We start from the raw sequence: 25,559 nt of genomic DNA, 5'->3' as shown, positions 1-25,559 counted from the left end.
CCTTTAACGTTATTAGTTCATGGAAATTCATGAAGTACTTTTTGAAAAAAAATCATGCTTAAATAATTTAATGGTAACAGTTAACGGAATAGACTATACGAACTCAACATTTCCATCTTATTTACTTATTACCTACAGTAATACAAAGTAGCAGTGTATGGTCAATATAATCCATTCGTCTCTTAGGGCGAAAAATTGTAGAAACTTTTTTATAGAGTAATCTATTATAGTTTATTCTCGACACTTAAAAATTATGAAATTGCATTCGCTCTTAGCCAAGTCAATGCGACGCTGAGACTCACTCCTTTCATTTTGTTGAACGACATACAGACAATTTAAATAATGTAATAAATTTAGGAAGTTAGTCAAATACGATGTGCAAAATCCTACTAAACAAATTAATAAATTTTACAAACCTTTTCGGATAGGCCATAAGTCTCTGAACCCTAAAATATGACGATGTTAACTGTGCATCGAGATTATGAGCTATTAGAAACGGTTTGCAAATAATTATTTAATATTATTCCGTTAAATATGAATTTACATATGTTGTTTAGCTAGAGGTCCCAGACTTCCAAATAAAAAACAGGGACTTCCTTTAAAAGTTCACTAATAGTGATCTTAACTTACTTTTAGCTGAAGTACTAACTCATTCTATGACCTATAGAACCCGGAGCTTCAATAGGCCTACCACATTCACAAGAGCTTTCCATTGGCTTGTGTCCTTAGCAAACTGAATCCAGTTTCTACTTTGTATTCCTATTTCTGTGAGATTTATCTTAATATTTTCCTTCTATCTGTGCCTAGGTCTTTCTAATCATCTTTTCCCGACTGAATTTTAATTAAAATTCGTTTAATTTAGTCTCGCTACGTGATCTGCTTAGTTGAGCTTTCTTGAATTAAGGTAAACGCTGTAAATTATGCAGTTCCTGGTTATAAAATTCCCAACATTTTCTATTCTCATTTCTGTTTAGTCAAGGTTTCATTTTCATTTACTTTTAGTTTCCGTTTTTATTGATCGATAGAACGACAGGCATAACTATCGCTTTATATGCCAGTATTTTAAGCTTTAATTTCTTCCACACAATTGAGAAGACGAAAGAGTTTCCACTGAATGATAAGCCTAGTTCCCTACTTTCAAGGAACATGTAATTTCTTTGTGGATATGGTTCTAGTCCTTTAATGTGGACTATAAGTATTTAGAAGTGTTCACTTTCACTAAAGTATTGATTGATATTGTAATGCACCCATAGACTTTTGCTCAGATATCACAATTAATTTTTAAAAAATAACGTGAACACTCACAAAAGAGAGTGAAAAACATCACATAATTGCTATTAGTTGAGTGTCGATGAGTAAAAAAATAAAAACGAGTCTTTAAAATGGCGCATGAATGATGTTCACTTATATTTTGGGAAAACACATTCGAGATATTTCGATATTTGAACAAGTTTTAAGTCTGCCACTTCTGATTTAAATAGAGTTTTGAGGATGATATCTATTCTTTGAATACAAACTGGATTCAAAAGAAAAAAACTCTTCTTACTATCTTTCATGGTTTTTTGCTCTACGTAGGTCAATATTGAAACCAGAAGTTGCAGTGGATTTGTATCACTTCCTGTTTTAGTAGAGATTAAATGAAGTCTTGGACGCAGGAGATTGTTTGTCGCTTCTTGTTATTGCTTTTGAAGTGTAGTAGTCAAAGTTAAAAAAAAACTATACATGTTGATTTATAGCGTTTGAAAATGAAATCTTTACGTCCCGCGGTTATGCCGAGTAGACTAAAGGAGACGATGATGATGAAAAATGGTGGAATGAAGAAAGAGGGATGAAACGGGAGAACTCCGAGGAAACACACGCACACGATGTTTGTTCACCACAAAACTCACTTGACGTAAGCTGGGACCAAGAACCCTATGTATGAGAGGTTAACGCTCTACCACTGAGCTAGTGCGGCTCCACACTTCCGGTTTGAATACCCTCCGTCAATGAAGTCGGTTTCTGAATTTCGACTCTGTCCAAAATTGATAGCGATTCATCAAATAGTTGCTGACATGTTGTTTTGTCTGCAGAATGGACACAGTCAGATGAGGGAAAGAGTTTTGGTGTCCCAACTCCTGTATAAGACTAGAAATTGATGGTTTGTGCAACAGCATTTTTCCTTGAACTTCTTCCTGCTTAGAACTCCTTTCCTCTTGTACTATGCGCCTCCTAAACTCACATTGCCTCCATAAAGTACGCCTTTCCTTACAAATCATCCTCAACCAACTCTTTCTCAAGTAACAAAGCAAAGAATTGTGCGTTGTTGGAACTCTATTTCCACTGGAAAATGGAAAATATTCTGTTATCACGGAATGTGGACTGGTTTTGTTGAAGTCGTAAACTGGAATTGTTCGCTTCTGTGCGAAAAACTACCGAATAGATACGTTGTTTGTTTCAAGAGAACCAACGCAATCCCATTATACACACGGAAGAAAAGAATGAAATTAAAATGTGCCAACATATTCAAGCACTGACGTCCGGCACAAATGAAAAATAAATTCCACAATGTATATTTAGTCCTTGAAGCAATGCTGCTGGAACGCTTGACGGTTTTCAATTGTTCTCGTTTCCATTTTGTTTTCATTCATGTAGTGGTTATTTCATATTTAGCAGTAGGGGGCGTCGTTGACATTTAAAAACAGAAACACGAAAAATAATATGAAAAAGAAACAAGAATTTGAATTAAAATGGGATTCCTTTGTTCACTAGTTACGTTCTTGCAAAACAACCTGAAACTCTCCTTTTTTCTCTTTTTACACTTGAGGAGCGTGGTGGATGAAATAGGCCCATTCCCACATTATTTTTTATGTTATGACACTTTTTGTAAAGTTTTCTTGTAGCATATTTATTTTACACTACGAAATAACATCTTTGCTTAGTTTTGAAAATTTTTTGTGAGAAACAAAAATACATTTTAAAGTATCCCTTCAAATCCGGTAGCAGTAAATCCGTTTTGACCAACGTTAAAATACAAAAAAAGAAAAAAAATACTATTCATGGCTTCTGAAAATAATTGACAAGATATAAAAAATAATCGTAATAACATATGAAAATACCAATCTTTATTTCGAATTTTAGTCTACATAAATGCATCTCATCTCAAAGGATTTTACAGAATTTTTAGTAAACAACCTTGTAGGAAAGTGTGCAAATGAATTTAGGAAAAGATCGAATTCAGCAGCAGATATTTCTTTCTATGATTTAAGATTTCGAGTTATGTCGGTTATAGAGTTTCTTTGAGTAAAATTATTAATCCTGATAATCATATTTTTAATGAATATGCGACCTTTTCCGAGAAAATAAATAACATGTGTATTTTTTGAAAGTATAATCTAAGAATTTATGGTCAAGATACAAGGAATCATCTGTAGAATTTAAATTTGCAGAATCATCTATAAAAAAAACATTTCGCTAGCTATAAAGTGGATGCTTGTATCATCTTCAAAGTGTAGAACCGACTCAGCTAGGTGATTATGTCACTGTGGGAAATATTGCTAGAATTGAGTTGTTTTGAGTTTAATGTCTCTTTCAGCAGCGAGGCTATATGAGACGGGACCTACTGATTAACGTGGAATCCGAACCACATTAAGTCCCGCCGGGAACCGAACCTGGGTCTCCCACGCCAAAGGCGAATACCCTAACCGCTTTGCCACGAAAGACCTCAAAATATTGCTAGGATTTATCTTTTGGAAAGCTCCTCATTATATTTATCGTAACACTGGATGTTTGAGATGTAGTGTCCTTTCTCCATTCGGAAGCAGACAAAAGTTGCAAGGTGCTAAGTCTAGGGAATAAGGCCCTTGATTCCTTCTGGTGCAACATATACTGATGTTCTTTCCTCTGTCATCAACATGCCAAAATGCACATGAATATAAACAGCTGCATTGTTCATGTAAATAGTGTTACGCAACGCATCGAATCAAGCCGGAGTAAATACCGTGCGAACGTCTTATTACTTCATTTACATCCATAAACTACTCGACGAAACTTGTATGTAAGGTGTTCCTACTCGGGAAAGCATTTTATGAGATCATATTCTCGACTTCTAGATTGTCCACCGCTACATGACTGAGAGTTATGAACGAAATGACAGTAATTTTTACAAAGTCATCCAACAACATATAAAGAAAGTATGGCCGAAAACGAAACAAATTGAACAAAAGGTATCTTTATTATAAGAAATTGAAATCATAAATGTACACAGTACAGTATTTTATAGTAGATCTACCATTAATTTCTCTTAGTGAACTTCTATCAAGTGTTGACCAGATTACAGTAGGTCCCATAGTTTTGGAGCTATGGACCTTTAAAGTTCTTTTTTTTTTTTAATGTTTTCGACGGTCTACTACTTCGAAAGGTAGCATTTGTGCTCTATACATCTTGTCTTATCTTGGTGTCAGGAATCACCTCCCAAACGTTATCGGTGTTGTTTCAAACACCCTGTATATAGGAATATTCTTTCTTCTCGAATCGATTGAACGCCTGAAGAAAAGGTTATAGATTTCCACCTGTATCTCTCTTCTAAATCCAGAAGTGGAAGAGATTTACTTACGTGCGGTGTCAATATTTATCTTCATAGAAGAAGAGTAAGAGATAGAGAAAAGTGGGAGTTGAGTGTTTCATCTACGATTTTCAGTGTTAATATTGATCACCAGTACTGATGAACAACAGTAATGAATTGGGAAAAGAGATTATTTTGAAATGATTCAGAACCGGGAAAATAAATTCCATTTTCGATTGAATTACTCTTTGCAGCCAAAACTGGTAGAAATAAACGGTAATTTCCCGTTTTATTATTGATTCATTTGAGGTGAGAAAATATGTTTGGTATTTTAAGGATAGATTTCACACCATCTTTATTCTTTCACTGAAGCAACCACTAATAAAACTCAGGCCCGTAGCCAGCCCAAAAATGTAGGGGGGCCGATACAACCATTTTATAGTTCATCACCATATTATAGTTCATTTGCAAGCCTACCGTGAAATTTTAAGGGGGCCGCAAAATTTTATGGGGGCCCGGCCCCCCTAGACCCCCCTGGATACGGACCTGATACAACTTATGGTTTCAATATTGACTACTACGTAGTAATAAATATAACAGACAGCAAGAAAATGTTTTTGACGTGGATTCTGCGTCCGATGTGCCTCTCACATTATTCTTCAGTTGCAGTCGGAAGTTATTCGTCTACTAATTCCGGTTTTAGTATTGAATTTGTATAGTCCTGAAGTCTGCCGTAAACTTAAACTTATTTATTGCTAATCATGGTTCTATTACGATCACATTGTTAAGCAAGTAAACTGAACGTAACAAGAAAATCCTGCTGGGGTTGGAGTCACTCGATTAATATATTGCTGTTGAGATTTTAGACTCGAAAATGTCAATCCTGTACCTCACTATGCTTAACATGTATTCTATTACAGTTTCGTCATGTTACAGTGCTATTGCATTGAAGGAAATGTCAAAGGACTTGGTAATTCCAAAAGGTTGGAGGAGTCGCTAATGAAAACATTCATAATTCTCCAGTAATAATAATAATAATAATAATAATAATAATAATAATAATAATAATAATAATAATAATAATACAAACGTTATGTCCACCATTTCTGTTATTTTGTGACAATATTTAATAATGCCATAATAATGACAATATTTAATAATAACAACTCTTCATTCTTAAATAACTTTGTCAGAATTTTTCTTACAATGAGCAATTATACTAAATTCTTTTCAATGAAGTACTTACGGGATATCAACAAAATCGAGTTAGTTCTCTATAAAACTGTCCTCCGAAAAGAATTCACCTTCGGATTAATTTCAAAGTTTGATTGGTTGGATTAATTTAAGGTCACTTTCAGCACCGAGGCAATTTAAGGCCTGGACATACAGCTTAAATGAGATTCGAACCCCATGACCTCATACAGACTCGAGCCTGGGTCTGCCCCGTCGAATGCATGTAAGAGGGGTGGTTGCTTAAATATGGAACCCTTGGACGCTAAGTGGTGTCACTCCAAAATTTACATTTATTAGGAAGTAACTTCAAAATCTCATGTAAATCCTATGACGAGAATATTATTTACTATCTATTAAGAAAGAAACTTTATTAGTATTTTTCGTTGTAACCATAAAATGAATATGAAATATTTATGAGATACTCAACTTCAAAGTTCTCTCCTAAAAATTTTCAATTTGGCATCCAAGTGGTTCATTATTTAGATTATAATTGTCGAATTAGAATACTTTCTTTCAATAAACTTCTAACAGATGAGATTGATATGTACATTAGAAGTACAATTCAGATTTCAGCTATCTTTAACCATTCACTTATTATTTCTGGGAGTCTTAGTGTAAAGTGTAGATTTTAAAGTTGCGAGGAATGTTCCATATCCCAATGGTAAGATTGTTAAATCGATTGTTTATCTAAAGATAATATTTGATACTTTGAAGTCATAGTTATGGCAAATTGAGATAGTGATAAGCCCAAGATATAAAATAATTTGTCATTATCTAATTGGGTTCTGTTCATATTTTTAGGGAAATTTACAGAAAACAAACGTCAACTATCAGGGTCGTATTGATCAACCTAATTTAATTGGCTGGCTTCCAAGTGACGTCAACGGCACAGTACCAGCAGATAGAAGTATATGAACTAGTATATTCACTCGTGTTCTAATAGACATAACTTTAAAGATCAGCTAAATTTACAAACATTGAAACGTTAACCAGAGTGAAATAATTTTTTATTACCCAATAATTATTCATTTAACAAATTTCCAAATATATCAATTTACGCTGGGATTATTCAATATGAACAATGAGCAACAATGGGGAAGGGAGATGCAAGAACGACACATATTTGAATGTAGTATTTCGAGATTTATCTGCTAGAACCGAGGAAATAACATAAAAATATGTCTGAACCCCCGATTTGGAAGCAGAAATACTAGCCACTGACCTACATTTGCTCTACGAACTTTTGCTTAATAATTGTAGCATAGAGAGAGAGGGAAAAAGATGAAATGATATCTTTGAGTTTTACGATACGTTTTCAGTTACACCCAGGTATGTTTGCTGCGGGACGTTTAATGTATAGTCGTACGTTAAGTCCAAAAACTACAAGATTTACGCATGTAACATGTTTTTACGTACGAAACATACTTTTTTTTCACTATGCATCAGTATTCTTGAAACAAAAGAATAAAATAGAAATCTGATTGGGTTAGAAAAAGACTAGGGAACGGATATACTAGCCTTTCAGAGAGGATTGTTTTTAAATGGAAACGAAGAGTGTGTTCATAATTGGACAAGAGACGATGCTTCAACAGCCTCGCTGAAACAATAAGATATCAGCCTCGGTGTAGCCTAGACAAACGAATTATATTCCCTGTCGGAAAGTTTTAAAAGTCTTTTTAGTCCATCCATACTGAGTGAGAATTCTCCTGGGTTTTTGTCATTTACACCAGGTAAATGCCGTGATGGTAGCTAACATAAAGATTCCAGGCCTCTGCTTTCCTTCTCCATTCCTTTCTTTCTTCCGCACTTAAAATCTTCATCCCTCACACGTGACGCCCTTAAAAGGCTATACATGCCGAATGTCCACTCCTAAAACTCATCCGGAGACAAAAAAAAAAAAAAAAAATCTTTCCAGAGGAAGAAATTAAATGAAAGCCTCAAACAGTGAAGTAGAGAAAGATTGAAGCTCTAAAGGATAAACTAAAAACTTGTTGTTGGCACATCTTCATGCGAAGGAGACGCTATTCAATCAAAGGTCATGTCAGTTTGTAATGAACAACACGTACATAATTTCCATGAGGTTTTTCTGTTTCCTCCTACTTTCACAATTTTTCACTTTCATTATTCACCCGTCCAATTCATCCTGCAGGCCATAATCTTCAGACGAAAAACTGAAAGATTTGGTTTTATTTTTCAACGAAGAAATTAAAAGTGAAAATCTATGACAGCGTAATTCTATTCACTGTATTGAATCCGTGTGGAAGTTATCTCTGACGGGTAGGCCAGTAAAGACACTGAGGATGGTTTTTGGAATACAAAGGGTTACAATTCTTATGTATTTGAGTAAGGACAATGCAAGATATGCGTTTTATTTTGCGGTAATGGGTATAGAATTTTCAAATGATTCTTTAAGTCTCTGTGTTGCATTGTAGTTCCCAGTGGTAAGAAATGTGACCCAAAGTTTTAGGAAACGTTTTCGGCATAAAGATAGATGGAAAAGATGAAATTAACGGTGAAATTCGAAATAACTATTATACAAGTGACCGAATAGAATTTTCAAATGATTCTTTAGGTCTCTGTGTTGCATTGTAGTCCCCAGTGATAAGAAATGTGACCCAAAGTTTTAGGAACCGTTTTCGGCATAAAGATAGATGGAAAAGATGAAATTAACGGTGAAATTCGAAATAACTATTATACAAGTGACCGAATAGAATTTTCAAATGATTCTTTAAGTCTCTGTGTTGCATTGTAGTTCCCAGTGATAAGAAATGTGACCCAAAGTTTTAGGAACCGTTTTCGGCATAAAGATAGATGGAAAAGATGAAATTTTGAAAGCTAAATAACAGTGAAATTGAAAATAACTATTATACAAGTGACCGAATAGAATTTTCAAATGATTCTTTAAGTCTCTGTGTTGCATTATAGTTCCCAGTGGTAAGAAATGTGACCCAAAGTTTTAGGAAACGTTTTCGGCATAAAGATAGATGGAAAAGATGAAATTAACGGTGAAATTCGAAATAACTATTATATAAGTGACCGAATAGAATTTTCAAATGATTCTTTAAGTCTCTGTGTTGCATTGTAATCCCCAGTGATAAGAAATTTGACCCAAAGTTTTAGGAACCGTTTTCGGCATAAAGATAGATGAAAAAGATGAAATTTTGAAAGCTAAATAACGGTGAAATTCGAAATAACTATTATACAAGTGACCGAATAGAATTTTCAAATGATTCTTTAAGTCTCTGTGTTGCATTGTAGTCCCCAGTGATAAGAAATGTGACCCAAAGTTTTAGGAACCGTTTTCGGCATAAAGATAGATGGAAAAGATGAAATTAACGGTGAAATTCGAAATAACTCTTATACAAGTGACCGAATAGAATTTTCAAATGATTCTTTAAGTCTCTGTGTTGCATTGTAGTCCACAGTGATAAGAAATATGACTCAAAGTTTTAGGAACCGTTTTCGGCATAAAGATATATGAAAAAGATGAAATTTTGAAAGCTAAATATCGGTGAAATTCGAAATAACTATTATACAAGTAACCGAATATCATAAGGAATATAATGTGCAGGTCTGTAACATAGGTGGAACGTTTAGTTGATTGACTTGTAGTATAGCGTGCCTTTTCACCACCAAGGCTGTGTTTGACGTGAAGGAGTTCGAACTGCCGTAATATGTTCAAATTTCAGGATTCGTCCACCGAAAATTAAACCCGGGTCCCATGTGTTAATAGTGCAAGCGCTAGCCACTAGATAGTCGAGGAGGGTGGTGTGGGACACTCGAGAAGTCTAGGGAGAGATCTTCGCGTAGTCCAACAAGTAAAAATGATAATATAAAGCAAAAGGCAGCTGATAACTAGCTTCATAAAAGTTAAAGACTTCGCAATTGAGGCTCCAGGGGAGGTGATACTTCGGCTGACTTTAACACTAATGAAGAAGGTAGAATGAAAACATTCTTCCCATGAAGCAGAACCAAAAATAAATGCTACCTTTACAGGGAAGCGAAACCAAGGCTGACAGGTTGCTCGGTAGATGGCTTATCGACTATGCTAGTGCACTTTGTAAATTATTCATTGTAGCTTAGTAAAATACAAGATTACAAATGAAACTCCAACTGACCAAAGCAGTATATATATTTTAAGATTATACTGTTACAGTTATAAGATTTGTGTTACAGTTTCGGCTATGTAACATAGCCCTCCTCAGCCTCAAATATATATAATCTTAATATATATATATATATATTGCTTTGGTCATTTGGACTTTTATTAGCTACTGCACCTCTAGAACTAGCTTAGTAAGAATGGGATTTAATAGAGAAAAATTGTTGTTGTGGCTATGATCCTTCAGGTGCCTTTAACCTAATGTTTTGTTGTTTCTAAAATTAAATATTTGTAATGATTAAGGTAATTAGAACACGTGAATTGGTTAAATACACAACCAATTTCTGTTGAACAACTAGTGCATAACCTCCATTGCAAAGGCTCCTCTGTGGCAAAAGTCCTCTACATTCTTAATAAAGTTGTCCTCTTAACTTTGGAAGACACTCTGCTTCTATGAAAAGAGTTTTTAAAGGCGAGAGCAAGGAAACTGAGGAAAGTTTGCAACTGAGACACGAAGACGTTTTTTTTGGTGGAAACTTTTGTGTTAAGACGGAGACCCAGGAGACAAATGGGAACGGAGAAGGGGCGGAGGCTATTCTTGGGAAACTCACTTTCTTTGCAGCAGCAAACTTGCAGATGAAATAGTACCTTGTTCTTTAATCACATTTTCCTTCCTTCAGTTTGCTATATGCAACGGAGGATGCGAAATTAAGTTCTAGCAATACTAAAGTGAAGACTTTCTGTGTCGCGTATCTCCATGGGCATGTCGCGACGCCGTAAATCAGTAGTGGAATCTATACAACTTTTATTTTTACAAGATAAAATTTTGAGACGGACTATACTACTCATCGGCTTCAATTGCACCATGAATTCTCAATTCTAGAAGACCTTCGTAGTTATATGGTTACCGTACTCATATTTAGCACAGAAGACCCGAGTTCGAATCCCGGAGGGAGGTCGTGAGGTTTGCGTACCAAGTTAAGCTGTAGGTCTAAGTATCATATACCCTCGGCCTAGGTGCCTCGGACCCTAAACTGTAAAGCAGGACCTCAGTTTTAACCTAATTTCATCTAAAAGTGTTACGATGACGTATGCTATGGCATTATTGTAACACATACTAGTATCAATAAACTGTGTGAAATTACAATATTTCACAGATGTGATCGCATCAGACTTGTGGGAAAACATGTGAGTAACATCATAAAATAACATGTAATTTTTCCGTGATACGTCTGCATGAAGAGAAAGAAGTCTTGTAATCTGGAAAGCCTATTTTATTCTGGTGCAATTGGACACCATTAAAATCGATCACACAGCTAAGATAGAGAATCAACTGGAGGAGAGTTAGTCAGTACTGCTCGGAATTTTCGGGTAAACGAGTACCCGCCCGTCCGCCCACTCGTCACCGAATGTATTTGGTTTTAACCAATCGAAGACGAGCTCAGTTCAGGACCCGTATGATCTATTTGGTGCTTTTGGCTCGTTTGACCCATTGAAAGCAATAGACTTGTTAGAACCAATACCTGTTACAACCGTTAGACTTAATAAACTCATTATGAATCAGCAGATACAAAATGCAAAATGGTACCGTATTTATTGTCAGTTTGAGCTGTATCGATTATAGCCTTGTCGTTTGAAGAGTTGCTCTGCATTGTAGTTCACAAACGCATTTTAGATTCAGTCACTGTAAAAAATAATTTCTTAAAGTTGAGAAACCGTTTCTTATCTGTGCACCGAGACATTTTTTTCTTAGAAATGAGATTTGGTAATTCTCATTCATAAGGAAAGAAACTGTATATTTTCTCGTTTCGCTTTTTACAACGTTATCTACTTTTCTTCATTTCTCATTAATGAGAGTTTCAAACTTTTGTTTCTAAGAAAAGATCTCAGCGAACAGATAAAAACATTTCTCAGATTTAAGAAAGTATTTTTAACAGTGATATCATTACCACTTTCTCCATAATTTCTATAAAATACAAATCTGAAGCTCTTTATATTGAATGTATTTCAAATACATGTCTACAAACATTTCATTTGTTAAAGAAATATTCTATCACTTTCAACATTGCAGTTGGATATGGATAAAACGGAAGAGGCTATTATTTTATACATTTTGAAATTCGCAGGAGAACATTATATATTAAAAAGTTAATCTATACTTTTCGATTGACCTTCTCAGATGGCACTATTTCTTTTTTTAAATAATATTCTTTAAGAAAGTCATTCATGTTAAGATTTTCAATTTTTCAACAAGAACTATTCTTGAGCCATAATAGGACAAATACGTCCGGCTTTCTTGCAAAGGAGAATATCAGTATTGGTCTGTCAAAACGGGGCAGTTCCAACGTCTGACAACTCTAGTCTCTGCCCGTCTATTGAAAGCTGAAGAGCCAATCTACCCCTTCTGGGTTTCACTATTGCATATTTATAGTTTGAAAATCTACAATAGTTTGGTAATAAGAGGAAAATCACTTCTTTAATTTGATTTTGTGTTACATCGAAGAAAAACCAGACAATCGTTGTAAAAACAGATAAAATAATATTGTAAAGTGATTTAATCGACTCCAGCAAAGGTTCAAACTTCTCTTTCCATCGAGGGAGATATTTCATTTGAGCAAAGTTTGTGAAATTCCCCTCCTGAAATCCTCTGTGAAATTCAAAAAACAAGCAAAAATATACGAACAGAGAAAGAAAGATCACTTGTCATCCCTGCTTAGACTTTCAAATGAAATTGCAAAAAAGATGGAAAAAAGGATTTCTTTCTACCATCTAGTTTGTGAGAAAAGGAAATCTCACCGTTATGTTATAATACACCAGGAATCATCATTATTTTCAGTTGACTTGTCATATTCCTTCGACAGAAAGGTTACAATATAGAGTTAGTGCATCTGCTTTGAAATTTTAAAAGATTAGTTCAAGTTTTGTATTCTTAAAGTGGCCATGTATGTATGGTACGCTTATCACAAAATGAAATCTTTGACTTTAACACCCTACAATTAGGCCCTTTAGGCTAAAGGAGGAGAATGGTTAAGGCAAGTGAATGATGATGGAAGGAATGGTGGAATGAGAATGTGGGGGAAACGGGTGTACCATGAGAAAATCCACGGGCACGATGTTGTCCACCACAAATTAACTCGGCTGGAATCGAACAAAAGACTGCAAGCACCAGAGGCAAGTGTTCCACCACTGAGCAACCATACCCCCTACGTTTATCATAATTAACAAATCTAAATAGATATCACAAATACTGCCACGAAGAATGAGAGATGAGGGGAAGACAAATCCTCTTCAGATTCCTTGACAAACGGTTTCACTCTTATTCAAGGTCATTCGGTTTGAAATCACACAGCTATAGAAGCTTTACATTTCTTCAATCCAAACACATCTATGGCAGAATGTTTGTATCTTATTTTAGATTGAATCACTAACCTGGCTCACGAGATTTAATATACAGTAGAATGGTTGATGATAACAAACAATGTTTAATTCTTTAGCTATATTATTATGTTATAGAAAAAGAGAATTACCAAATGATATATAGCATTTTCTTATTCGTTTTAGTAATGGGATACTTGAATTTTCCATAGCTTTTCCTATATTCTATAATCAAAGGAAGATTTTTGTGACGGATCAATTGAACCCTTGGCTGTAGCTTACATTTTAGATTTCAATGTTTATCACATTATACATATAAAGTTTAAAGAAACATATATACTCATAATGTAAGAATCGTACATTATAAAATAGCTGCTGTTTCATCACTCCTTACCTAAAACATAGAAAAGCATCTTAAAAGCAAACATTCGCACTGGGTCATGCTATTCTTAATATTGTTATTTCGCTAATAATCAATCATTAATTGATACGTCAAGGAACGTAACTTTATGAGAATATCCAAAACCAACAGCTTTATAAGTCCTTTTCGTCAATAGAATTATTTTCTTAAGCTGTGCCACTGTCAGTAAGAAAAGAGTAACTAGATCAGTAAAACTCACAAACAATATAGAATTGTTATTGCTAGTGTGGAATTTCCCATTCTAGAAGATCAGCCGTTGGTTGATACCCAACGCAACACCAATGGCTGAGACAAGTAATTTCGTCACTTTCGGTCAGGGCATTGATTTTTCTACAACTTTGGAAGAGAGGGTCTTCAGGTATGTATATTTTGTTCTCGGATACTCACCTCCTCAGGAGCCTATCTCCGCTCTGCACTTCACACAGAATTGATACCTGTTCTTCAAGTAATTGCAGAACCATACATTTCGAATCTGACCACGTTATATAAAGAAAGCATCAGTCGTCATATCATTGACATTTCTTACCATGAAGACACCACTTCCATATCTAATGAGCTTCTATTCATTAATAGCTCTTCTTTTATAAAGCCTTGAATGATGTAACTTCATTAGACCGGGTGCAGTACTTTTATTATCATCCTAAACGCCTGAAAGGATGCAACCCAACTTACACATAACTTCACAAGCAGATTGTAAGTCTGCGGAGCTCTGAAACAGGCTTTTGTTGTGCAAATGATGAACGAACAAAAATTCTCCACATTTACCATAATCTCTACCATTTGGAGCTTGTTGTCCAATGAGTGCCATATATATCAAAGACACTAGAATTCGTTATATATATATTATTCCATTACATGCTGCATAAGAAAATTCATACATGATGAAACAGAAAATGATTCAAGTAAACTGAAAATATAAAAACTGGAACAATTAAAAAAAATAAATTCGTAAATCTTTGTCTCTATTCATGACCCTACTCCAACTCTCTTGGCTTCTCCACAAAAGAAGATCTTACTTATCATTGAGCATAGATTGAAATCGAAGTATCTTAAAAACTTGGAACCTGCCGGAACTCCCTTGAACCCGGATCTTCTGCTTAGAAACCGAATGCGTTAACCACTCACCCACGGTAGTCAGTGCTTTAAGTTCATGCAAAAACTGTTAACTATTGAAAATCTATTCATAAAGTCTTGACCAGCCATTAAGATCTTATCAAGAGGCGATCGTTAGTTGGGTTAATTAATTTCCTTCATCAAATGTTATTGTTTACGTAATTGCTATTACAATTCTATTCTTACTTGATTATTATTGACGTTCATCCCAACTTCATCACTTCACAGGTTCAACCTATTTTATATCAGTCATTGTGACGTAAAAGAAAGACTGATTGCGAAAGGAATATTTTTGTAAATTGCAAGAGATGTAATTTCTAATTATTCGCCGCAAATTTAGTCGTATCTGACTGTAGAACAGAAAACTTAGTGAGAAACATAAAACAACTTTAGGTAAACAAATTGGAAATAGTATACGAAACAGTCGAGCGGTTTCGGTGAATATTTTCTTAATCGTGAAGAATTGTAGTTGTGTTGCTCTTAACCTACCAGAAGACTGTGAACATTTCTTTCAATAACTCTTTACCAACTCTTTTCTTTTAAAGTTCGATTACGAAACAATATTATAATAATTTGTAAATGAAAAATGCCATAGCTGGAAACGGGTTATTCGTTATCTTCACTATTCTCTTACCCTCTCGAGCGCGAGAGATCCTGATTTGATGGTTCGGATCCCACATTAAGCTCTAAGTCCATGTCTTATATACCCTTGGTGCTGAATTAGACACAAAATTGAAACTCAACCAATCCAGCGCACGTGAGGCTCGTTGAAGTCCCAATATTGACACGTTCAGTCATTTATATGATATGTCAGTGTATTTACTTATGTCTCTGGTCTCTCGTGGCCAACAGGATAATAACAGTATAGTGAAGATACTTAATACCCTGTTTTAAGTTATGGCATTTTACATTTAAAATTCATATAATATTGTTTCCAAATCGAATTTGTCTTTCAAATATCTACGATCAATATTAACAGACCAAAACCAAATTCACGAAGAAATTAAATGTCGTCTAAAATCAAGAAATTCGTGTTATTATTCAGTTCAAAATTTCTTGTCGTCGCGAATCCTATTGAGGAATTTGAAGCTTAAAATATATAAAACAATAATCATGTCTGTTCTGTATGGCTGCGAAATATGGTCGCTTACTCTGAGGGAAGAACATAGACTGAAAGTATTTGAGAACAAGATCCTGAGACGAATATTCGGACCCAAGAGGAACGGGAATTCGGAATGGCGAAAAGTTCATAACGAGGAGCTACATAATTTATAACTTTTATCAAACATGGTTAGGGTCATGAAGTCTAAGAGGTCCGGGTGGGCAAGTTATGAAGCAAGAATGGAAGAAACTAGGAATGGTTTCAAATTTTAAACTGGAAATTCAATCGGCAAACAATCATTAGGAAGACCTAGACGCAGATGGGAAGATAACATTAAGATGGATCTAATGGCAGAAATAGGAATACAAAGTAGAAACTGGATTCAGTTGGCTAAGGACAGAAATTAATGGAGAACTCTTGTGAACGTTACATTACTTCTGGGTTCCATAGACCACAGAGTTAGTTAATCGAATTTGAAAATCAAGAGATTAACATAGGGTTATTCAAAGAAATGTTCTCAGTCCCAGGGTTGATTAAGATAAAAAAATGTACTCGAGAATTTAAGACCCGACTACATGATTAGGAAACTATTAAACTATGCCATATACTACTTCAGATTTGTTTTGAGTAAAATGATTTTCTGTTTTACACTAGGTTTCCTGTTTTAAAGTTAGATACGACTGAATTTGTGGCGAATAATTGAAAATTACATGTCTTGCAATATATAAAAAAAAAGTATTTTTCGCACAAGATACATTTTATTGAACGTCACAATAACTCATGTAAAATAAAAATGTTAAATCTGAGAAATGCTAGGGGTACTTATGATCGTTAATAATAATAAAAAATTATAACAGAATTACAATAACAAATACCTGAATAAAGTGAAAATTTGCTGAAGAAAATTATTTAGCTCAACTAATTATAAATCAATTCATAAGGCCTTAGTAGTTCGTCTAGACTTACATGAAAGAATTCAATTAGTTAATAATTTTTATGCATACTAAAGTAAATGATCAATGTAGGTGAGTGGTTAATGCATTACATTTCTAAGCAGAAGATCCAGGTTCCAGCCCGGGAATGTCTGAACTTTTTAACATGCTTCAATTTCAATTTCAATCATCATACTTAGTGCGATAAGCAAGATCTTCTTCTAGAGAAGGAAAAAGATGGTGGAATGAAGGGGAATTGGAATACGATTATCAATACAGACAAGAATTTATCAGTGACTTATTCCTAGATTTGATATTTTCATTTTATTTCAATAATTTTCTAACTCATGTATAATCAGCGTTTCTTCTTTCTTCCCTTATGCAGTATGTGGTGAAATAATACACACAACAAGTAACGCCATATAATATATCATATGGCACATTGGATTACACGCTCCAATAATAGAGATAATCCTAAAGTAGAGAACTGTTTTCGTTTATCAATCCCACCACAAAAGAATGATTCAGTGTTTTCTGCTTCTGAAGTTACGAGTGAGTTGAGTTGCATCTGTTCAGGCGTTTGTGATATCAGTAAAAGTACCGGACCCGACCGAATGGAGTTACAGCAGTCAGGAGTTCACCTACTTTTGTTGATTCTAAATATTTAATAGTTCTTAGAAGTCAAGCGGAAACGAATAATGGAATGCTTGATTCGGCCATTCGAGTCTATTGGACTTTACCTTACAGGAAAAAAAAACATTTGAATGAAAGCTTAAAAACTTATTTTAGTAAATGCCTCAAATTTAAATCACAGAGAAACTCCCTCGTGGGTACATGGTTAATATACGAGCCTTTGACACCGGAATCCCGAGTTTCCGGTGGCATCTCGTATGGTCCGGATCTTCCTTAAGCCGTTTATCTGTCTCATATAACCTTTGTGCTGAAAGCAGATGTTAGAGTTCAAATCAACAAAGAAACCAACCCAAAGCATAGGGTCTCCAGCCCCACTCTCCTCAAAGATAAATGTCGCCTTTGTGCTTATAATCCACATGTTGAAAAGACTACACTAAATTTACAAGAGAAGTCTGCCTGAAGAAAACAATATACAGTCTTAGCAAAGAGCATACTAGAACGCCCATTCATTGTACAGACGAAAGCCTTGGATTAATGTTCGCACGCTTCCCGTTCCTTTCCTCAGCTTCAGTTCCCCACTATTAGAAGAGCCAGTGAGTAAATCTCGTTTGATGATGGAATAGGCACTTTGGATGCATGTGTTTTAGTACTTTTTTCATGAGATATGAATGCAGAGGTTTACATAAGCCTTGTATGGAAGGATATGATTGACATAAACAAACAACATGTTATAAAATATGAAATGAGCTCTTTAACAAATAGGTATAGTAAGAGAATGTGTTGTTTTGTATTTCAGACCCCCGGCCACTGGCACACGTAGGAGCATCCGACATGGGCATTCACCGGGCACTGGATTGGCTGATGCGGCAGCGACGAGAAGACTGGGGTTGGGGCAGTGACACCCCGAGGGCTGTCCTTGCTTTACAGTTGGCCAACAGTTCGTGGTTCAGTAATGACAATCTGGAGAGTCAGCTTACTTGGAAGCAGATGGAGCTGGAAATTGTTCTCCAGTTGTGGCGGTAAGTTACGATTTACGCTCAGCTAGTAATACATCTAATGCATAGAAGAAAAGATCCAACAGAATTTAGTGCTTGTGTGTTGTAGAAATTAGTCCATCAGCTATATATTGAGTTTCTCATCTTCAGCTTGATTGAGTTTTCAGGTTAAGTAATCTTTGAAAAACAAAGTAGCCTCTTTCCTTTATTGGCGACCCCAATTCTGAAAGTTCTTAGCTGTCCTTTGCCTATGTCATGAAAGAAGTATCATAAGACACCAAAATTATAACCCGAAAGTAATGTATTTCTTAAATTTATGTAAATAACTTTAAGTGTGGCTTAAATTAAGAATACAAACTGTATAATTAAATAAATTAAGCCGAGATTCCTTCAAACGCCTAATTGAGGTCAAAGACTAAACTCAAAACTTATTTTACTATATTAGCCAGACACATCAAACTCTGACAGGAAAAAGAAGAGATATGAAAGGCATCCTGGACCAAGTCTAGTATCATTCGTTGATGCACTTGATTAACCTGTGGTTCGACATCACACAATTCCCATTTTTCTACAGTGTCCCAAGTGTCCGTCTCTAAACGCCTATACAGCTCTAAAAAACACAATTAATTACCTTCACGGAAGTAATTTCCAACTGAACGATCCTGACGTCAAAGTTTAGTGCTCGATTTCTCAGTAAAGTTGGTTGCATATTAACCAAAGGTTTGTCAAGTACAGTACTCGTAAGTTCATGAATAATTGAACTTTATTTCACTCCTTTCCACCAATCTTCTTGTTCTTTCTGCTTCCTCTGATCGTAAAAGCCAGCTCCTACGTCAATATACGGAAGTGGAAACGAGTGCTTTACGAATTGACAAATCATTTCAAACTCTTTGTTTCATATTCAAATACAACGTTTACACTCATTATGTTAAAATAATTAGTTAGATTAAACATTCATTATCATTTAAGAATTAAATTTACATCGTCTCACAGGATTCTATAAGAAATTAGTCTAAACTGTATACATATTAGAAATCAACAACTAGTGTTTCAATTCTTAAATGAAAACTCTCTTACCCTGCTATTCTCATAAAATTACAATGTGCTGTCCATTTAAAGTTTCTGACGAAATGTATTTCTTCTTGTCGTTGGTAAGTAGATGAGTTTATTGCATACGAACAACGAATGCCTGTACAGAGATTCCACTACGGAGGGCAAAGAACTTCAGCAATGCTCCAATGTTGCTATTCCAATGCAATTCTGTCATACAGAAAAAGTGCTGCTTATTGGAATGTTTATATTAAGCATTTGACAAAAGCTTTGAATACACTGACAAAAAATGGTATGTGGCGTACGTACAATCGTATGTTACGTTTGTAAATCATGTAGTTTTTGAACTTAACGTACAGCAAACGTATAAGTGAAAACCCATGTTTTGTAATACTTCCCGTATAAGTGTTCCATCTATACGTACTTTCCGTATGAAAGAATATAGGCAATCAGGATCTCACATACAAAATGGACGTATATGACATATAGCTGACGAAGGTAACATAAGTATATGCATGTAATAGATGTCAGACATCCTGCAACGGCATGATGTAACATCTAAGGGCAGTGCCTATGTAGCATATGGATAACGTATGCTCCGTACTGATTTCTATAGTAAGCAAGAGGATACCGTGTATTTGTACAGTGTCCGGAGAACGGATTTTTCTCAATGTAGTAATGTGCGCACTAGATAAAGGAGTGGTATAGAATTACAAGGAATGAAAGTGATAGATCGCGGAATAGGGTCTCTTCTTCTCATGCCACTTAGTTGTTTTACAACTATTAAATCTACAATTATTGTAACGAAGCATAAATAAATTTGTTATAACAATAGACAACTTCATTAGATCATCACAAATTACAACTATCACCAACTATACTAAAATTACTTTCCTTGAAGATTTCAAATACTACCATGATTGGGATTCGATGTTAAAATGTTTCTGCTATCAAGTACATAACGAGCACCATTGCTGGTCTATCACGTAGGCTTTAGTTGTTATAACTGACTCAAATAATAGTTCCAAGAGCATACCATTCAGGAGCTTTTGTTTCATTATAGCTATAAAACTACAGTAAGTCTATCCAAATATTAACACATCAAAGTCATAATAATGCCTCTAATTGTTAATATATTGGATTCATTAATATACGATTTATTTTATTGCCTTTATAAGCATGAGGTAAGCGATAAGAGGCATTCAAGTTTAGTGCCTCCAATAACACTGTGAAGGATATTCTTTCATAGCCTATTCTTTTTGATCTGACATCGCTCCCAACAGAAGAACAGTGTAAGGCAATAGAAGGAAGCGACAAAGACAGAAGCTGAATAAGACTGGCAAGTGAATGACAGTCAAACCAAAGCATTTAGAAGAGGAAATTTTGAGATTTTCTATTTTTGTTTTTCGCCGCAGATATAAGAAACATTTTTAAACAAGTACTATTGCCTCGAGTAACTCTTAAGGTTAGTTTAAAGGGACAAGCTTTGCTGAAAGATGTCACTACAGTCTTCGTATCGCTCTCATGTATTTTTTACCTTTCACGAAAATTTACGATTTCTCTTACAAATTTCAACCTGGAGATTTTTAATTTTTCGAGAAGAAACTTCATAACCCATCAAAGACAACAATCCGTGCCGATATTTTATTTAGAATTTTCTTCATTGTTGAAATGTCTTGTTTGTTGAAAGGGATATCCAAAGCTTTAACAATATAACTCTTTCAACAATGAATAAAATTCAAACTATGAAATCGGCATGGATTGTTGCCTTCGATAAGTTAAAAAACACATGAGAGATATACAAAAACTGTAGCGACATCTATTGGCAAAACTTGTCCCTTTACACCAACCTTAAACGCTGGCGGTAAAGAAACATTTTTTAAAGAATGTTATAATAGATCTATTAGTCCAAAGTCAAGTATCATTTCTTTCTTTCATAGTCAATGTCAAGAGAGCTATTTACATCAACACATATGTACATTATTATATAAAAAATAAAAATAATCCACTCATCAACGCGTAGGACGCACTACTATTCATAGAAACGTGAGACTTGAACAGAAAATTCCTTTCTCTCGAAAGCAAAAGATAAGAGGGCATTAAAAAAAATACGTATCCTAAAAGGGAAATAAGTACGTTTGAACGGTTTTAGCAAGAATAAAGCAGCTCCCTAATTCCTGAAGTTACGGAGATGAAACTTGGCACATAAGCCCTCAAAAGAATCAACTTAATACGTAGTATTTCAGCGTTTTCGAAAGTCCCGTAGAATTTCTACAATATCTAAATTTCTGACTCTTTGTTCTAAAAGTGTATAAAGTGAAGATTTGTTGCATTCGCTATTTCAGTTTTTCAGTAAGAAAAAGAACAAATGCTTCATAATTTTTGACAATTCAGCTTCTAAAAGGAAATTTCTGCAATATTCAAAACATTGGTTCTGTACTCATAAAATTTTATTGTTTCCGTGTGAACAACAGTAACTTTTCGCTCATAATGCACTCTGCAGTCACCTCTGCTTCCTACGCACGTAGGTCATTTATATTTTATACCTATAAGTGATTGTCGGAGGGGGAAAATGAAATCTTTTATGTTTTACGTCCCGCGGTTATGCCAGCTAGGTTAAAGGAGGAGGCGATGATGAGAAATGAATGAAATGGTGGAATGAAGAAAGTGGAAGAAAATAGGAGAAGCAGAAGAAAATCCATGCACACGGTGTTTGTCCACCACAAATCTTATTTGGCGTGAGCTGGGATCGAACCAAGTACCCTATGCACCAGAAGTGAACGATCTACCATTAAGCCACCGTGGCCTTCGGTTGTCGTAGGGGTTCCAGTATACTGGTTCACCTAACGAACAGACGCTACTGATGGTACTATACATAAGTATGGGAAACTTTATGCAACTACTTAGTCCGTTGATCTGTCTGTACTGTATGTCAACAGATATCACACAGAAGATGGTAAGTGATAAATTGACTTTTGATATTAATACACTGTCTAAAAAATAGGTTCTATGTACGTCTTTAGTATTCTCTTACAGTGGCATCTCTTAAGAGAATTCACATCACTGAAAATATAAATTTTATCTCTATAAACGAAAGAAAGAATGGTTTAGAATGCTAGTACATTAGATAAGCGGTTTTGTATTTTAATTTGTGGCAACAGAAAATTATATATTTTCGATGTAATTTCCCTAAAAAGCCGCCACTGTTGTATTGAAACCATAAATGAAAGATGTGCGACTTTCAGAATCAAATTTTGTCCCTATAAATCGAAAATACGTAGTAAGAATTGATAACAATTTTTTAAATATATGGATTGAGCATGCAAGGAACAGGGTCATAGGCGGAGCTATGGCGGGGCATAGGGGGGCATTGCACTCCCGACTTTTTGATAAAAAAAATAAAAATGCCACCTATAAGATCCTTTAATTGTCATTCGTATTTACCATGTCCCTCCAGCAGACAAATGGTCTGCCCCGCAGGAGACAATTCCTAACTCCGCCCATGAACAGGGTGCATCTCTGCCTTTATATTTCTCAATTGAAACTGGATTGATATGATCCGTCGCTTTGAATACCGGGTCCCCATAACTTAGAAGTGTGCCATACTCTCACTACCAAAGGAATTTCTCACCGGTTGTCTAATTTAACTCTTTCCTTTCGTTACACCTATTCTCTTCTTAAAAGCGTTGGCAGTGGTTTTGTCTCGAACAACAACTACTTAAGATACTTTTAAAAAGTAATATTGGATTGTACTGCATCGGGATAGGCCAACAATACTTATAAATGAAAACTTCTTACTGCAATCATTATTATAATCAAAAGAATAAATGTACTCTACATAGAGATTAACATCATTTCTAAAGCTTTTCATTCCCAAAGGAAATAGCAACTAACAATGTAAAATAAAATGAAATGAAGCTGTTTCTTTCATTTTGCGGAGCAAATTCCTGGTATTGAAACTCACTTTCACTCTCTGTGTTCGATTTTTTTTTTTTTTTTTTTAGAGAAAGCAGCGTATTTTGTGTTTTTTAAGGTCTTTATTAAAATTAATGTTGGCTTTGTGTGTGCCTTTCTCTTAATCTCTTTTAATTGGGATTTATTCTCCGTTTGTTTTTCTTTTTTTTTTCTGTAATCTCACTAGTATCTCTGGTATTGAATATTTGAAGCTCTGGTAAAAGACAGTTCCTTCTCCTTCCCTTCATTTGTTGCTTTCTGTTCTTCATCGTCAAACTAAAAGCCTGGTTTTCTTTTTCACGTGACCCTTATCTTTCATATCAAAAAAGAAATAATCTACCTTCTCTCATTATAGACTCTACCTATGTGCGAATTTAGCGACACTCAAAGAGCTAGAAATAGGCGACTGGGCTCACAATTATATCTGGGTCTCCGACTTAAGCTGTCGGTGTGCGAACCATAACAGCACTCACTTCGTTTCCCAAACATCGACATATTGTTACTCTCGAGATCGGTGCTCAGCCATTCGACACCGTGATTCTTATCATAGCTCCTACTGTCTATACAATCCAGTGTGCACATTGCAGAATTTCTGGCATACACAGATACTCTGGCATAACATGGCGAGAATCTGTGTTCAACTCTAGATCCAGATCCAGTTTCCCGTTTTCAGTATGCTTTAAATTCCTTACCTTTAGATTTTGTAATTACTGAACCATTTTGACTTTTGCATAACTTGTTGTTGTATCGGAGGAATTTTTGTTCCTCGCATATAAAACTATTCTCATTTGCTATAATGCCAGAGAGGCATACCCTTCACAGAGAGGCTATTGTGTTGAGACTGAGAGAATTGTCAGAAGCTGTCTCCTTAATTGATACTTAGAGTTATCACACGGACCATTCAGTTTTGAAAGAGCAACATTTGTGTCTTCTATTCTAAATGAGTTGGAAGCGTTTTGCCTTCCTTTTATGGCTTAAAAAATTCTTGTTAAAAATTAAAGATTTTTACTATAGTTTCATTCCATGAGAATATTGTTTAAATAAAGAAACACTGTTTATCTGAGAAGGTGAAGGAACTTACATCAGACAAAGAAAGATTTAGACTACTACTCACACAACATTCAACGATTCAAGGTATGTTTTCCTAATTCAAACCTCAAAATCTGCAAAAATAGTCTCTTACATTTTCCCCTACGCAACTGAAATGATGAATGTAACAAAATATTTTCCGAGGATGATGGATTATCTACAACCAAATACTAGAAATAAACTGAATGTTAATGTAGTGAAAATGAAATTCAAATTTGTACAAGTTATGGATGAAATGTTGCTGAAGGTCATATTGAATCTGAAATATATTTCTCTGTTACAATGTATAGAAAGTTTATTAGGGATAAGACTTTAACCAAAGCAGTTCAAAGTGACAAGAAATATACTAAATTTACTTCACTTTGGTGATTTATAAGCAGTGGCATACACAGAGAGATTCTGGGTTTTAACACTCCTTCAACAAATTATTACAAAAAGCGCACATTAGTCACTTTAATATGAGCGTATTTGTATACAAACAATCCTATAACAACATGAACTTGGATGCTTGAAACCATCTCCTTTTAATTTGTGCTTCCCCCACTAGTCACAACAAGTATATACAACAGGTAAATTTATATGTTTATTACTTTTACTATTTGTAAAACATTGTCATAATACAATTGAGTTACTGTAAATAAACTTAAAAATGGATAACTGCTGAACATTTCCGTAGTGAAGGGAAATGTGTTCTCCGTTATAATTTTAGAAATCTGAGAATGTTGTTGAGACTGCAGGAATAAGTCACAAGCTTACAGATATCTAATTTTGTTAGTGGCAAAATAAATTAGAGACAAGAGTTCAATATGAATAGTCCTTTTGATCTTGGATGATATACATGGAAGGTGGAGAATTATGCCCAGTGTAAGTTGAGTGTGTTCAGAAGGGCTACGGTCTGCAATGCACACAATTTGGGAAACCTCTTCTGGGAGGAGCTGTTCTCTCTTTTCCTTTAAATTCTGTTTTATCTGGCAACGGAAGTAGAAAAGTGAGAGGTATTCATGTGAATTATGGACT

The 25,559-nt window shown here is 34.9% G+C and overlaps 1 protein-coding gene across 1 annotated transcript in view; it reads left to right on the top strand.

Annotated features, from left to right (window-relative positions):
- LOC145692621 (uncharacterized protein CG3556) overlaps positions 1-25,559 on the top strand; it is a 375,007-nt gene that overhangs the window by 290,416 nt on the left and 59,032 nt on the right. Inside the window, exon 3 of the mRNA XM_081767946.1 lies at positions 18,251-18,473. Within this exon, the coding sequence (XP_081624072.1) occupies positions 18,251-18,473 (223 nt within the window). The remainder of the gene's footprint in view (positions 1-18,250; positions 18,474-25,559) is intronic.

This window comes from Thermobia domestica, chromosome 8 (genome assembly GCF_964235325.1).
Source record: "Thermobia domestica chromosome 8, izTheDome1.hap1.1, whole genome shotgun sequence".
Lineage (NCBI taxonomy): Eukaryota > Metazoa > Arthropoda > Insecta > Zygentoma > Lepismatidae > Thermobia > Thermobia domestica.
The sequence above is the reverse complement of the archived record's forward strand: the minus strand, read 5'-3'. Positions and strand labels throughout refer to the sequence as shown.